The 13,945-nt window shown below is 41.9% G+C and overlaps 1 protein-coding gene across 4 annotated transcripts in view; it reads right to left on the minus strand.

Moving 5' to 3' along the window:
• DIAPH2 (diaphanous related formin 2) overlaps positions 1–13,945 on the minus strand; it is a 5,141,990-nt gene that overhangs the window by 3,620,746 nt on the left and 1,507,299 nt on the right. For all 4 annotated transcript variants that reach the window (XM_069612994.1, XM_069612992.1, XM_069612991.1 and 1 more), the window contains 2 exons: positions 3,306–3,380; positions 3,149–3,218 (listed from right to left, as the gene is read on the minus strand). In XM_069612994.1, the coding sequence (XP_069469095.1) occupies positions 3,149–3,218; positions 3,306–3,380 (145 nt within the window). The remainder of the gene's footprint in view (positions 1–3,148; positions 3,219–3,305; positions 3,381–13,945) is intronic.

Below are 13,945 nucleotides of genomic sequence, written 5' to 3' on the forward strand. Positions count from 1 at the left end.
ACTCTTCAGGTGGGATATCCAAATGAGGAGCAGCAGAGCGAACATTAGGAGTGTCTGAAACAAGTCAGTATTTCGATCAATAAAATATTATATCCAAAAACAGAGATCATAATCTGCTCAACTCCCACTCAATCATCTGCAATTTCCAATCACTGTGTAAAGAAAGTTTGGCCAAACTCTATTGGAACTTGTCCCAGTTGCTTTCATACAGTGAGGGGCTTAGGGATCTGGCTGGACCACTTGCTCTCACTTGATCATCAAATCAGGACCGTTTGCGCACATTGAAGAGTCTATTGGATTACTTTTCATTTCCACACAAAATCTAATGAATGCTTTCCAGTTGGACTTTTGTAATGCAGCATATCTGGGGCTACACAAGTATGCCATTTGTAAGTTGCAGATTGTGCAGAATGCCACAGCCCTCATGATTTTTCATTTCATCGTTGCACCGGCTGCATGTGCAGAAACGGATTCAATTCAAATCCCTATGCCCGTGTGCATGAATCTTTTTATAATGTGACTGCCTCTTGTTTGAAGGGTGGTTTGTACACTAAAACCATTACGGTATTTCATGTCCTTCGTTCGCTGTTCTTTTGTAAGTACCCAGACTTAAATTGGACAAATGAGAGGCGGGTCAGGCATTTTTTTTTTTTAGTCCTCAAACTTCGGAATTCATTCCTGGCCGAAATACTTTTTTTGAACAACCATCTTGAATTCTGAAAGACATTGAACACTTTGCTGTTTCTACTTTGAATTCTTGGTTAGGGTAACTTTGTCTTGTATTCTCGATCTAGCACTGAGATGCCTTTTGAAGGCGATTATGCACTCTGTATTTGTTACCATTACTATTGCCATCACCATCAGATAGGAAACATGTGACCTATTACACCATTGCTTAAAGAGTATCCAGACCACAGTTGATCGTAACAAAATTAAGAAGTGCAATGAAGCAAATAAATGACAAGATACAAGGATGGGAAAGCAGGTGAAGAATGACAAACAATAGAGGAGGATGCAGTGAGGGCCATAGAGCGATCGTAGTACTGTAGATGCGTGCACATCCATTGGGAGGACCATGTGTACATTATCGAGATGATTTTGTATATATATATACCTAGGTTTAGATTCAACTCTATAATGTTAATGTTTATTTTTTACTGTGTGTAGGTGGCAAGAAGTGTGTGAACAGTCTATTTAAATTGATTATATATTTATTTTGGGGTCTGGGAATAAAAGAAAATAGGTAAAACAAAAAAAAAAGAAAAAAAGGGGGGTTGGGGAGGAACCCCCCCATTTCGAATAAAAAACGGCATAAAATAAAATTCGACATTTTTTTCTACATTTATTTTTCGACATTTTGACTTTCTACATTTTGTCTTTCTACATTATCAATATAAACCCCTAAATAGTATTTGCAGAAAAGCTGCCAGACCTGTCCAAGGAGTGGGTAAGTGAAGAACACACCACGTGGGAGCTGGAATGTTGTGGGAGAACATAGGGAGAGGAGAGGGATGTGCATGCTTCTCGATAGTGTTCTAAGAGATGATGCACGTTTGGTGTTCAGATGTCAGGTACTTGTGGAAGCAAAAACTATGAGATCAATTATGTTAGACCTCTCTAAATTATGTTGTTAATCTGCTTTTATACTGCATCAAAGTTCTTCTCATCCGTTAAAGTCCCCACAGCTTCGAGCCATGGAGGTCCAAGTAATGCAAGGGCCTTGGTAATGGTCTGGGAAATTAACGGTCAAGTCCAGCCAATAATGTATGAAATAATTGTACATTAAACCTTAAAGCGCTATAGGCATAAAAGTACTGTAGAGGTATTTCCTACATTCTCAATTGGGCTTTGTCGTTAATTGCCCAAATCCCCCACCAAGACACTGGCTTTCATCAGACTCTCCCTGGTTTGCATCAGAAGGGCTTTTAATGACCAAGCACACCCACAAAAGCAGAAATGCATTATATTACCATCATGGCATGCTGCACAGGATGCTAAACACGTCTTTGAAGAATGAGCCCTTTCATCAATGGGAATGGGACAGAAGAAATTGGCCAACAAAGACATCCAATTGGGACCCTGCATCCATTGCGGCATGGAGGAGGCATGGCTGCGTGAATTCTAGGTTGTAGAGGGTGTAGAGGGTTGCCTAAAGTGGAGGGAAGGAAGCAGCGCCTCCTGCCTAACACATGCTTACACTGCCGATAAAATCTCAGCACTGGAGTAAGCTAATTGGCTAACTCACCCATGTGTTGGGCTAATCACAGTTGATGTGTATCCATAAATTGGACCATTAGCGAGGACACATTTTTTGAATGTGGCTTACAAAAGTCTATTGGCACCTTTCAAAATACAAGTATGTTCTCTTCTTTAGTTTTAGCTATACTAATTTAATGAACTCCCACTTAGTCCTGCCCCAGCCTTTTTTCAAACCCACACTCCCATTTTCTGTTTGATGGGATAACCACTGGTTGTGGTGAAAGCCAGAAGATACAGTGAGAAAATACGCAGGGCATCAGAGTGGGGCTTTCAATGAATTCCAGTGCTGGGCACAATCATTGTGTTGGAATGTCGGTACATAAGGGCTCACGATATTAGGTGAGCGGAGCGTATGCTAATTTCTTTTTAAATCTTTCTCGATAAAGGTTGCATTTACATTTTTGAAGGCTCAGTTAACATGCGTGTTTGCTATAAACGTTCCCAAGTGTTGGAAAACAACATATAAGTGGAGCTTAATGGACCTGTTGTCTCACTAACTATATCATTATTTAATCACTGGTAGCAGCACGTGCACAAATCAAATATGTTCCGCTTTTTCATGAAAATAATCAAAAGCAGATTAAAACCCTCGTCAGGAACTATTAGATATGAGGATTGTTTATTCATATTACTCAGAAATCGAACTGTTTGATTATGTATTCATTTATTTATAGGGAGTGTGAAGAAGTTCTCCTTTTGCAATGCATCCTGAAAAACATATATTTAAATTCACTCCATATTTCACGCTTTGGTTTGTTGATGCTTCAAACAGACTGGCATCCTATGCAACTTCCTTATGAAATCAAAATTGCCTTTCTTTGTAGTTGCTCGGAAAATGCAGCTCAGAAAACCAATCATTAAACATATTTATAGTTGTGTGACCTCCTACCTTATTATTCATGAATGCTTTGAGGCACTGAATGAGTTTATGTTGATTCTTCTTGTCAATACTTTCCTGCCTTGAGAAAAAGAAAAGCAACATTACATGTGCTGAAGGCAGTATCATATATATACTGCAAGTGCAGGCAAAATATTGAGATTCTTACTGTTTCTTGTCCAGAAGCTTTTCCAGCACATCCAGCAAAACCCCAAGACCTTCATGACCAAAGTTGTTTACCCAGCTGTGAAGAATACAAGTCATTATTTTAATTTTCAGTTAAAATAAAATACAATCCACCATGTTAAGAGCACGCATTACAATATTAAACCAAGGAGGACACATGCGAGATGATGGTGCAATCTGTGCCAGTGTTTGTGGGAGAACTGTGTTCCTCTAGTAATGGATGCCACTATTTGCCAATAAAAGAAAATAAGAAGAAACATCATATTGAGTCTGATTATGTAAAAGGATTATACACTGTAGTGAAAGGATATGCAATCACTCATTTATACAGAAAAGAGGACATGCCTTGAAGAAACCTTCACATATCTGACAATTGTGCATGCAATTTGCACGTGACTGCATGTTATTCAGTGTGCATGCATTCTGCAAGTACAGTATAGCAGCGCCCTCAGCTGTAGACAGTTTCCCTATGGGTTGATAGACTATAATACCCATTCGCCATTTTGTGCTGCAACCCATAGAATACAGCCGAGTCCCACGGGCGATTCAGTCTCGCTGTCACTTAGTCACTGACATAACAGTAATCTCTGTGACTGAACAGAATGTGCTGCTTGATTTTTATAATGTTCTAAACTAGTCATCTCTGCTAGTTGTAGAATAGTCACTGAACTCTAATTACTTTTGGCATGCTTTGTAAGGTTTTTTTTTTGTTCATGTTTGCAGAGACTACAGTCTTCCGAGGGGCATTCATCCACCACATCGCTTCGAAGGCATAACTGGCAGTAGGCGCTATGCAAATTATCAAATAACTTAACATATCTTCCAAGATACTTTGTTTTTCTCCAGTTCACACGGCCATCTAACTTCACCAATGTACGTCAATTTCCTTATCCTTGAGGGAGTTTTTAAATGTCATTTCCTTTCAGAATGATCTGTTCTCCTATTTCAGTATCTCTCAACAGACCCTGCAGCATTTCTCCAAGCTGGTCTTCACTTCTAAACTCTGGTTACTCTTCCTCCCATCATTTGAAGGCCTGCAAGCCTAGTTACCTCACATATATTCTCACAGCCAACATTACAAGTGCCTACTCGTACATTCGCTTCCAAATCTCCACCTCATGTTCTAAATTAAACATAGGATGCAAACGTTTCAAAGAATCCCATTTATTTTGTTTAAAACGCCTAAACTTAACCCGATGTCTCAGAATACGGAAGAATGTCACAATGTACTCTATCGCCTTAGGATTTGAATAATCCCTTTTGAACTGTGCATTTACTAGTACAGCATGCAACCCTGCAAACCCTGCAGCATGCAAAGCCTGCTCTTGAATTATGGGTATGTGCCTAAGCGGAGGTTCTATAATGCGAGAAAGGGTTGATAACACTGGCTAGAGCCTTCCTTTAGATCTGTGGTTCCATTATAATATGTTATGTTATTTGGTATTTATATAGCCCTCTATATATCATTGGTATGACCTCAAAGCACTGGTATGTTGAACACCCTCAGGGACCGTGGTCCAGGTCAGCTGAGAGAGTAGGTGGCATAGGGTGCATGGATGCACCGATTATGTGTGCAGCTGAGGCGCCTGCGCGATGTTAGCTGCATCCTAGCATTAGGTGTGGTGGTATTTGATATCAGTTGAATGTGTGTAGTCAGGGCGATGGTCACCAGGACTGGGTTCTGGCTGTGTTAGGCATGTTAAGGATGCTTATGTGTGCAGCTAGGCCGAATTCGAGGGGTACAGCTATGTTTTATCAGAGTGTTGAGGTGTTCATGAGGTAATGTTCTTATGTAAGCAGCTAGGCCGAAATTGATCGAGGGGTGTAGCTGCATTTTAATTGTGGGTTGGTGTAGAGAAGAGAGTGAGCGTAACGATATGAGAGGTGAGTGTATGGGAGGAGGGAAAATCTAACGGGCTCGCTGTTCGGGAATTAAGGTCTGTGTTTGTGATTGCCGCGTTCAAAGTGAACTTGTTCGTAATTTATTAGCCATCTTCAGTGCCGTTATTGCTCAGGATTTCTGAACATATGTCATTAGGTAGCAAGGATATCAAGATCACAACAACAGGTTACAGACAAAGGTAGATCATCTGGGAAGGTGCTTGGCACCTTGTAGCGAGTATTCTCCGGATAGAATATTGGCTAAAGATGACAACATGGCATTAACACCCATGTTCCAAGTAGGCCGGAGCAGAGCAAGGCGTGCATACTATTAATGGCCACGCCAGGCTATCAACACTGGTGTTGATAGCATTCGCGTCCCGACATAGTGCCTGGGGTACTAGTAGCCTGTCTTTAAAACAAAACATTTAAAAAAGTAAAATGCTCACATTGATGACGTCACATATGCGGTCATGCACACCTTTATCAAAGCAAAGGTTTACCCCATTTAATATGGATGTCACAGGGACGTGGGTTTAGGTTCTTTGTCACCGTCTATGGCAGCTGACTTGGAGGAGGATTGTGGCAGCTGGTTTCCTAGATGTAGGGGATGGCTAACATAACTGCAAGGAGAGTGGCAGAACTGGGTGCAATGAGTGTGGGCATCAGGGAGAGTGGATGGAGCAAAGATGAGCCGGGGTCGACGTGGAAGAGAACACGGTGGTGCATAGGAGACAGCAGCTCACTTCGAACACAGAATTTCAGTGCCTATTCACTTCCTTTGTTGGAGGGATGTAACTGGTTGCCCCCACCCCCCTCGCTGGGTGATAATTAATATTAAGGAATAATGGTGGGAGAGGAACAGGTGGCCTTCTAATGGTGTACACGGCTCCATGGTTGCAAGAGATCAACATTCCTTTGTAAACATTAAGCAGTGCACTAGGGGTAATGTTTATGGGTGAACAAGGGCCTTTAATGGGGCCCAAGGTACTACCACCTATCAGAAATGCCCACATGGCACAGAGCACTATAGATATTAGCACAATCTGTGTTGCCAATGCTGTTGTTTTGTTTTCCATAAGGAATGGCACATGAAGAAAGTTCTATCTATATTTCATGTAAACAAAAACCTACAAGTGAAGATGGCCACCATGAGAATGGAGAAGGAAACTGCCAAAGGCCCTTCTCCATTTCCATAGACATCCCGAGTGACAGAAGCCAGCATGAGAGGTGGACAAGAACGGTGACAAGATAAAGGTAGTCTATTGTTGAGGGGCTGGAGGGGCGGCAGTGGGATGCAGTGCGGGCCTATTGGGAGAGAGGCAGAGGGTCAGTGAGGCGTGTTGGAGAACAAGGCAGTACACGTTGCTGATCCAAAGCTCAAACTCAGGCCATTAAGGGTGGGTAATGTTTACCACCTGAACCCTCTGATCGTCGGGGGCATGCAGCTGGAGTGATATTTCTTCAGAAATCTGAATGTTAACTGTTGTTGGACAAGTACTTTATACGTCTTCCTTAAGTTGATGCAATGTCATGCCTATAGCCCTCATCAAGATACCATGGGCCTCATTACAAGTTTGCCTGTCCGGTAACAACGGTGCCGGTAATCTACCGGCACTGTTGTTACCGGACTGGCAAACTACGAGTTCTGCTCGCGGGTGCCTTGCCACCCGCCAGGTCTGATAGACGGATGCACTGGCACCATTCATGAATGGTGCCAGTGCATCCGGCCTCCCTATTGCCATTGAGTCAAATGTGACTCAAATGGGAATGGGGAGTAAAAATTACCGGCACCCGGCAATGGGGATTTACTGGGTCCGCCGGGGCTGTAATGCCCCGGTACGTCCCCATTGCAGGGTGCCAGTAAATTGATGACTTACCAGCATGGCTAACGCCAGAGTCATAATGACCCACCACGTGTGTTCTCGCATGCGCATCTTTCGGGCGGAGGTTTATCGGAAGGAATTGCAAAGTGGAAAACAATAATGAGGATTACATTCTCTTCTTAACCAAGATAAACCAACCACAACCAACTTGTCGTCCTTTTGTGTAATAAAGCATGCATGTATTTACTGTATTTTCCATGTTTTCCTACACACGTCTAATGTTCATGTTTTAACTAAACAGGGCATGTGTACTGCTCACTTTGGCAGACTTGCAATTCAGACCAATCGACTGTGTCCATTAAAAATGCCCTGCTTTTGCTTCAGGACCCTCCTACTCCACTCCAGATGCGCGCAACATAATTGCTTTGTTTTGCCCCTCTAAACAGACACGGTACCCAATAAAACGACACAATAACCAATAAAACTATATTTCATGTAGCTTTCTGCTATTGACTTTCCACACACCACCCTTCACAGGAGGCGTTTCTAAAGCCACCTCCCGTTCTATGTGATCTGCAGTGTGACTGCAAATTGCCGCCCTTTCTTCAATTTATGTTTCACGCCCTCCCATCTCATCCATCCGGCTTCGGATTTATTTTTCCAAACAACAAACTCCTGTTTCTGAAGTGGACCATCTTGACCACTTCAACCCTTTGTTTCTCTCAAAAGCCCAGGGCGCTGGTTCTATCCCTGGCACTCTCATTCATCAACTTTGTTTCTGCTCCTGACACGTTGAAGCTGAATGTCAGCGCATGGGATCTGGTCACATACTTGATGTTGGGTTGGGTTGGGCTTCCTGTTAAGGTGGTAGGGCTTATGTGAATCTAAACGCCATTTTTGTCAGATACCTGGGCAACTTCAAACTTCTCTTCCTGGGCCTGGCATGCAACTGCAAATAGTCCCGAATAGAGGATAGGCTCATATTGGGTTGAAATTGTGGTGAACCAATCTCCCTAACCTATATTCACTAATCTGGTCCCAATTTAGCAGGGTATACAACTCAAAATGTTCTGCATTTTATTCACATATTTCATGAAAGATAGATGGGCCTTCATACATATCCGCTGATGGACTGCCCTTGTGGGTGGAACAAAGACTGATATGCAAATGGATATTTCGCCTCTGTGAAGAGTGTAGTGAGCTAAAACGTGGTTATAAACCGTCCAGAGTGGAAGAAGTTCCATAGAACAGGGTATTTGACCCATGTTCATTCTCAGTAGATGGGCTCCTGCACTCCTTTGTAACTTCATACATATCCTATCACATGTTCAGCAAGCAGCAAGGGTATTAGGGGCCCACATCATTGGAATATTTGCCCGATTCAAAGTGCATTTTCACTGCTGAAAAGTGACCTTGCACTGCTGACACAAACCCTGATTCATGGAACCATGCAAAGTGTTCTTTTGCAAGGCAAAGTCATTTTGTACTGCAGAAATAACTATGCACTGACTTTGCCCGGACTTTGCACAGCAAAAATACACCTAGTAAAAAACATGCATTTTGACCGTAGAGTCCCGAGCAGTGCTTCTGGAATACTAATGCCGTTTTTTGCATTGCAAATGTCACTGTGTGTTGCGCATTGCAGTGCATTTAATGCACATTGCATCATGTTTCTGCATTGCATATATATATTCTGCTCAATTGTAGGCTGCAATTTATCCTGAGGAAAATATTATCCGGACATTCCATATGGGACACTGCATTAGGGTAACGTTCTAAATGACACAATTGTTAAGCGTTTTTTTTTTGTAAGGTTTGAGTGATTAATGAAATATGGCCCATTGAGATTTCACATATGCATTCACTTTAGGGAAATGACTAATATAATTGACATGTAGAAGTAGTTTAATTCATTTTACAAATTGGGCGGATGTGTTACACATTTTATTGATGTAATTGCTTAAAAGTTGAATAGGACAACGGTCATGTGAAACCAATTCATATATTATGAACAGGACCAAACTCCAAGGGATGCCGATTCATTGATATGATTGGGGGTCAGGTGGCATGTGCTGCTGGGATGCTGGTGAATTGTAATCACGGGCATGTGAATTCATGAATGATGATCTTCCTGCAACACCCCTCATCCTAAAATACACGCAGACACACTGTGCTCGCTGGGATCACAGTATCACCTGATTTTACACCTTGGATGATTTGGAACGAAGACGTAAATAGAACAGTTCGTAGAGCATAGCCACCTTGCACACCATCAACATATATTTCTTGAAATGCCCAAACTCAATCCTCTATCCATCCCTTGGTCACTGTATCTCTTATTGTCCTGGAGGAGGATGCTCTCCCTTCTGGAACTCTATAAACTCAATGGCTGTGCCTTTCCTGCTCGCAGACCTGTTCCACTTCAGGCATCCCTCTGCATCAATTGTTTTAGAAGAAAGCTCCTGACCATACATTTCAATTACATGCCATCTTTTTTTAAACCCTCTTCATCTAGCAAGTTGCCACATATTGAAACAACACAGCATACTATTAAACCTGGAATGTTGGGCTGAGGATTGGGGGTATGTAAACATGCAACCTATTGTTCTAATGGAAATAATTTCTCTAGAAGACTGCTGTTCTTGCCCAATTTGGCTAACATGTCTGCAACTCAGTTGGGAGTTCCATACCTACGCTGTATCCCTATCATGTCAAATCAGCATGCCCACTATATGCAAGTGCTACTAAATGGGATATCAAAGAGCAGTGTGAGCAATCGAATGTCTAGAAGAGGTTCTGCTCGGAGTACTTAGAAATGAGTGGGTTGTGAAAATTGGTTCTCTCTCCCAGATACACTTGATCATATGGCAGACATAATTCTGCAGTAACACTACGTGGCCTAAAGAGAAGTGTATAGAGAGAAAGACGAGGTGGTTTTGAAACCCAGCAACTGACTTTAATTTCCTTTTGGTGCAGGCTATTTCAATAGAGTTGAGAAATTGTACTTACGCAATGTTCTCACTGGTTCTTTTTAGTACTGCATCTACACCTTGGATAATGTGCAGGTCCAGGTCCAAAAAGCCGGGATGTCACTGTCATGGGAACAGCCCATAAACCATAATATATTGTATAATGTTTTGTTCTATTTACACGAAAATTACTAAATGACTGGCAGTAATGCTTTTATTAATGAGGGCCAACCATCTAACTTGCAAAGGCATTGAATGTTATTTGTGTGATGCACTAAGATCACGGAACTGCTGGATAAAAAAGTGTTCGCATTGCCCCGCCCCTTCCCTTATAACACTATAGTGACGGTCTGTCTGCATAACCCTGATTCGTGTTTGACCCTGCAGATTGCAATGCAAATATGGAATTATCATTGAGCCGTTTAGGGTGCTGGATGGGTCGGACAATTGTGTGACTTTGAGTGTGAGTTAATCGGGTTCTGTTTTATTGTTTAAATTATATTAAGGATTGTATTTGAATCTTTTAAAGTTTAGAATAATTTGTTGTATATTGTCTTGGTTTTAATTGTTTTTGGAATTGCACTTTTGCAAACGTTTAAAGTAATTATTTTTCCAAAATGATGTTTAAAACCAATTAACTAAGCTCATAATTTGGAAGCTATAAACCCCACTGTGATACAGTAGTTTCCATGCTCCGGGGGCCACTTTTGGTGTTTCAGTTGCACATGGCAATATTGTTAGTCATTTATCTGGCCCTGCAGTAAGTCAGAATTAGGAAACGGACAGCTCATTGTGGTTTGAACTTATTTTTTTTTTTATCTCCTTCAAAAACCCTGTTCTAGCCTTATGATCTGGTCCCTCTGCTTATGAAACAAAAACAGTTAAAGAGTGCATGCAGGGACAGTCTGCCAGTCACCCAGAAACCTAACAGGCCTGATCCTAGCCCTACAAATACACAATAAAGGAATCTTATCATAACACAAAATCCCTAAAGGGCTTTGCCCAAAGATAATATTCCTGTCTGGTTTCTGACCAACCCTGACCAACCCTATATTCTCTCAGTGTTAGAAAAGGGCTTCTTGTACCATTAGCAGGATTACAGCCAATGGGCCTTTCGCCCACTCCAAAATGTCAACCCAACTGTTCAACGCATCGCCTTGGGGCTTCTTGCCGGTAGGTAAGGGAATATGGAATGTCTCTAGGCCTCCTGGCCTCATATCCACTTCCAGTCCTGATAAACACAAGGTTCTCTTAAATGTCCTTAAATAGTGGAGCCTCGTTTTTTTGCCAGTATAATACATAGCATTATTGGTAGTATGCAAAGGGCAGGATTTACAACACAGCCAGGCCCAATTTGAAACTGCAGCTACTCAGAGCACGCATAGAAAAACTTAGTGTGCTGCCAGGTAAAAATAATGAAGTGCACCATGTTTCTTTTTTTTTTTTGATGCTTCATGTATGGAGACTACATTAGTATACATATCTGTCTAACACTATTAACATTACTAAAATACTAATTCTAACTTCTCTAACATTAAAATGCAGTTTCCTATGAAAAATGAGGTGAAATCCATGTTTTGGTGGCACTGCTGAGATTCATTTTCAAATGCACACTGGTGTTTTCTTCAGCTTGTGTAGAACAGAAAAATGCAAGCTGCAGGAAGCAAAGTGAAACAGTAACTCTGGGCCTGAAGCTTTCATTGTTCTGAAAATGAGGGCTGGTACAGAGCACATTCTTTTTAACTTGATTGGGAGAAAATGTAGGCAGACAAGACACATCAATAAGGGGATGGATAAGAGTTGTCTTAGTAACAAGAAATGAGGAGAGCAGTTAGTTCATGCTGGGCTGAGGTGACAGACGGTGGTTCCAGGGGATAGAGCGCTAGCTTTGAGACATAATCAGCTGGCGCTCCCCACACAAGATTATGGAAGAGTTTTGCGCGGACACTGGGTCTGCATCTGCAAACACAACGAGGTTGTACATGGGACTTCAAAGAAAGGCTGACCTTGGTAACATATGTGCTAAATGAGGACCAGATAAAATGCTGTATGTGTGACTAAGTAAGAGTTATTGCAGTGTAGGGAAGTTAGGCAATCATTGCATGTTTATTTTTCGTTATTTTCAGGATGTGGGAACATTAATCCATGTTTAAAGAATATCTGCTTGTTCTGTTTTCTTCTCTTGTATTGCAGATGATGCTGCAATTAACCCATGGTAAGACTTGGTGACTTGTAAATAAGATCCAATACAAGAAGTATTTATAAAAACCAATGGGATTTTCGTGTCGTTCATGCATCTGTGAATTATTTACATAAGTGATGTATAAAGTGGAGGCTCATATCAATGCAGTAGTGCGTTTGCCAATTTACCAATGCAAGTAAAATAGCAAACAAGAGAAAGCTAGTAATACACAGCTATAAAGCACAGCTTTGTGTGCGGTGTGATGAATGTTTCCTTCCTTGCATGCTGATGGGAAGGTGTTTGATCTGATACATAGATTACTGGATGTACAGATGCCAGTAATGCCTAATGGCACATAGATTACTGGATATACGTAAGCCAGTAATACCAGCCACCAACTGTAGGTGGTGCTATGAATAAAACCATTGGGTTCTACTAAAGTGTCTGGGGCTCTCTACAGACAACTAAAAGGCATTCTAATAGAAAGGAAAGGTTTGTTTTATGAAGGAGTTATAGTATAAAAAAGAAACCATGCTCACCACTATACCACAGGAATAAAATACCGCAAAACAAGATACCACTAAAATTACCACCAATACAAGCTAACAAGGTATGGTCACTAAAAATAGTGTGATACCAAACCCAATCTAAATGTAAGACTAATTTACCACCGAATTACTGCCAATATTTTTACGGTAAGAAAATACTGCCAAATCCCGAATTTACCCCAATAAAACAAAAACTCTTACAGAACCCTTCCGGGTCCTACCCCTCCCTGGGGTCTCCGGTTGCACAGCCACTCTTGGGCTTGATCTGGCATCAGCCAACTCTGGGCACAATGGATTCTTTCCCCAACTTGAGGTCATGGTATTCACACACCCTCAAGGGGTATCTGCTTTCTTAGTGCTGCTTGGGCCGTTCTGTCTCTCAGCCTCTCTCGGGTTGGTTTGTCTCTTAACCCTTCTTGGGTTATTGACTTTCTCACCATGGCATGAGAAACCTTCATTCTCATCCCAGCTCGGGCATGTTTTTCTCCTTTAACTCCTGTTGGGCTATTCACACTCTCATTCCGGCTTGGGTTATCTGGTTTCTTGTCCCAGCTTGGCAGTCTAAGTGCTTAGCCCCTTTGGGGTTATTCCCTTCTAACCCAAGTTTTTGCTATTACTGGGTCTACCTGCCCGCCTCCCGGTACCTTGAACAAACCACATCCTGGTGATGCTACAGTGGCATTCCTTGGGAAAGGTGTTGGCATGGCTTCTCTCTCTTGGTTGGCTTCACATCCCCTTTTTTTTACCCCCCGGGGAGGAAAGTGAACAGTCCATTTTCCTGCCATTCATAAATCATGGGCAACTGCAAAGGGTCAGAAATCATATTGGTTACATGTTTGTGAGCATTTCTATAGCTGTTTGTTGTACTGTCCATATCGCCCATAAACACATTAGCTTCTTGGAACATTGTAGGATAAACCCTGTCAAGGCATAGCCTGTCCTCCAAAGTGGAAGTCACCCCCAGTGGGGTCCCTCTTTCCCAGTCCCCTATTGGGTGTATAGCTTAGCCGGCTGACCTCCCTAGTCCCAAAGGGGGTGGCTCCCTCTTGGTGAGAGGGTGCAAATTCTTTGGATTTTTCACAGCCCTTAGGCGTTATATGCAATATTATTATAAATAGTATCCGAAACTGTCATGTGCCCCACTATGGTAATTAGTTACTAGATCCAGAAGTTCCCTAAATCTTCCTATTCCCTCAGTTTTCCAGCTGTATTATGGT

Source organism: Ambystoma mexicanum, chromosome 5p, assembly GCF_040938575.1.
Source record: "Ambystoma mexicanum isolate Mex_15411 chromosome 5p, UKY_AmexF1_1, whole genome shotgun sequence".
Classification (NCBI taxonomy): Eukaryota; Metazoa; Chordata; class Amphibia; order Caudata; family Ambystomatidae; genus Ambystoma; species Ambystoma mexicanum.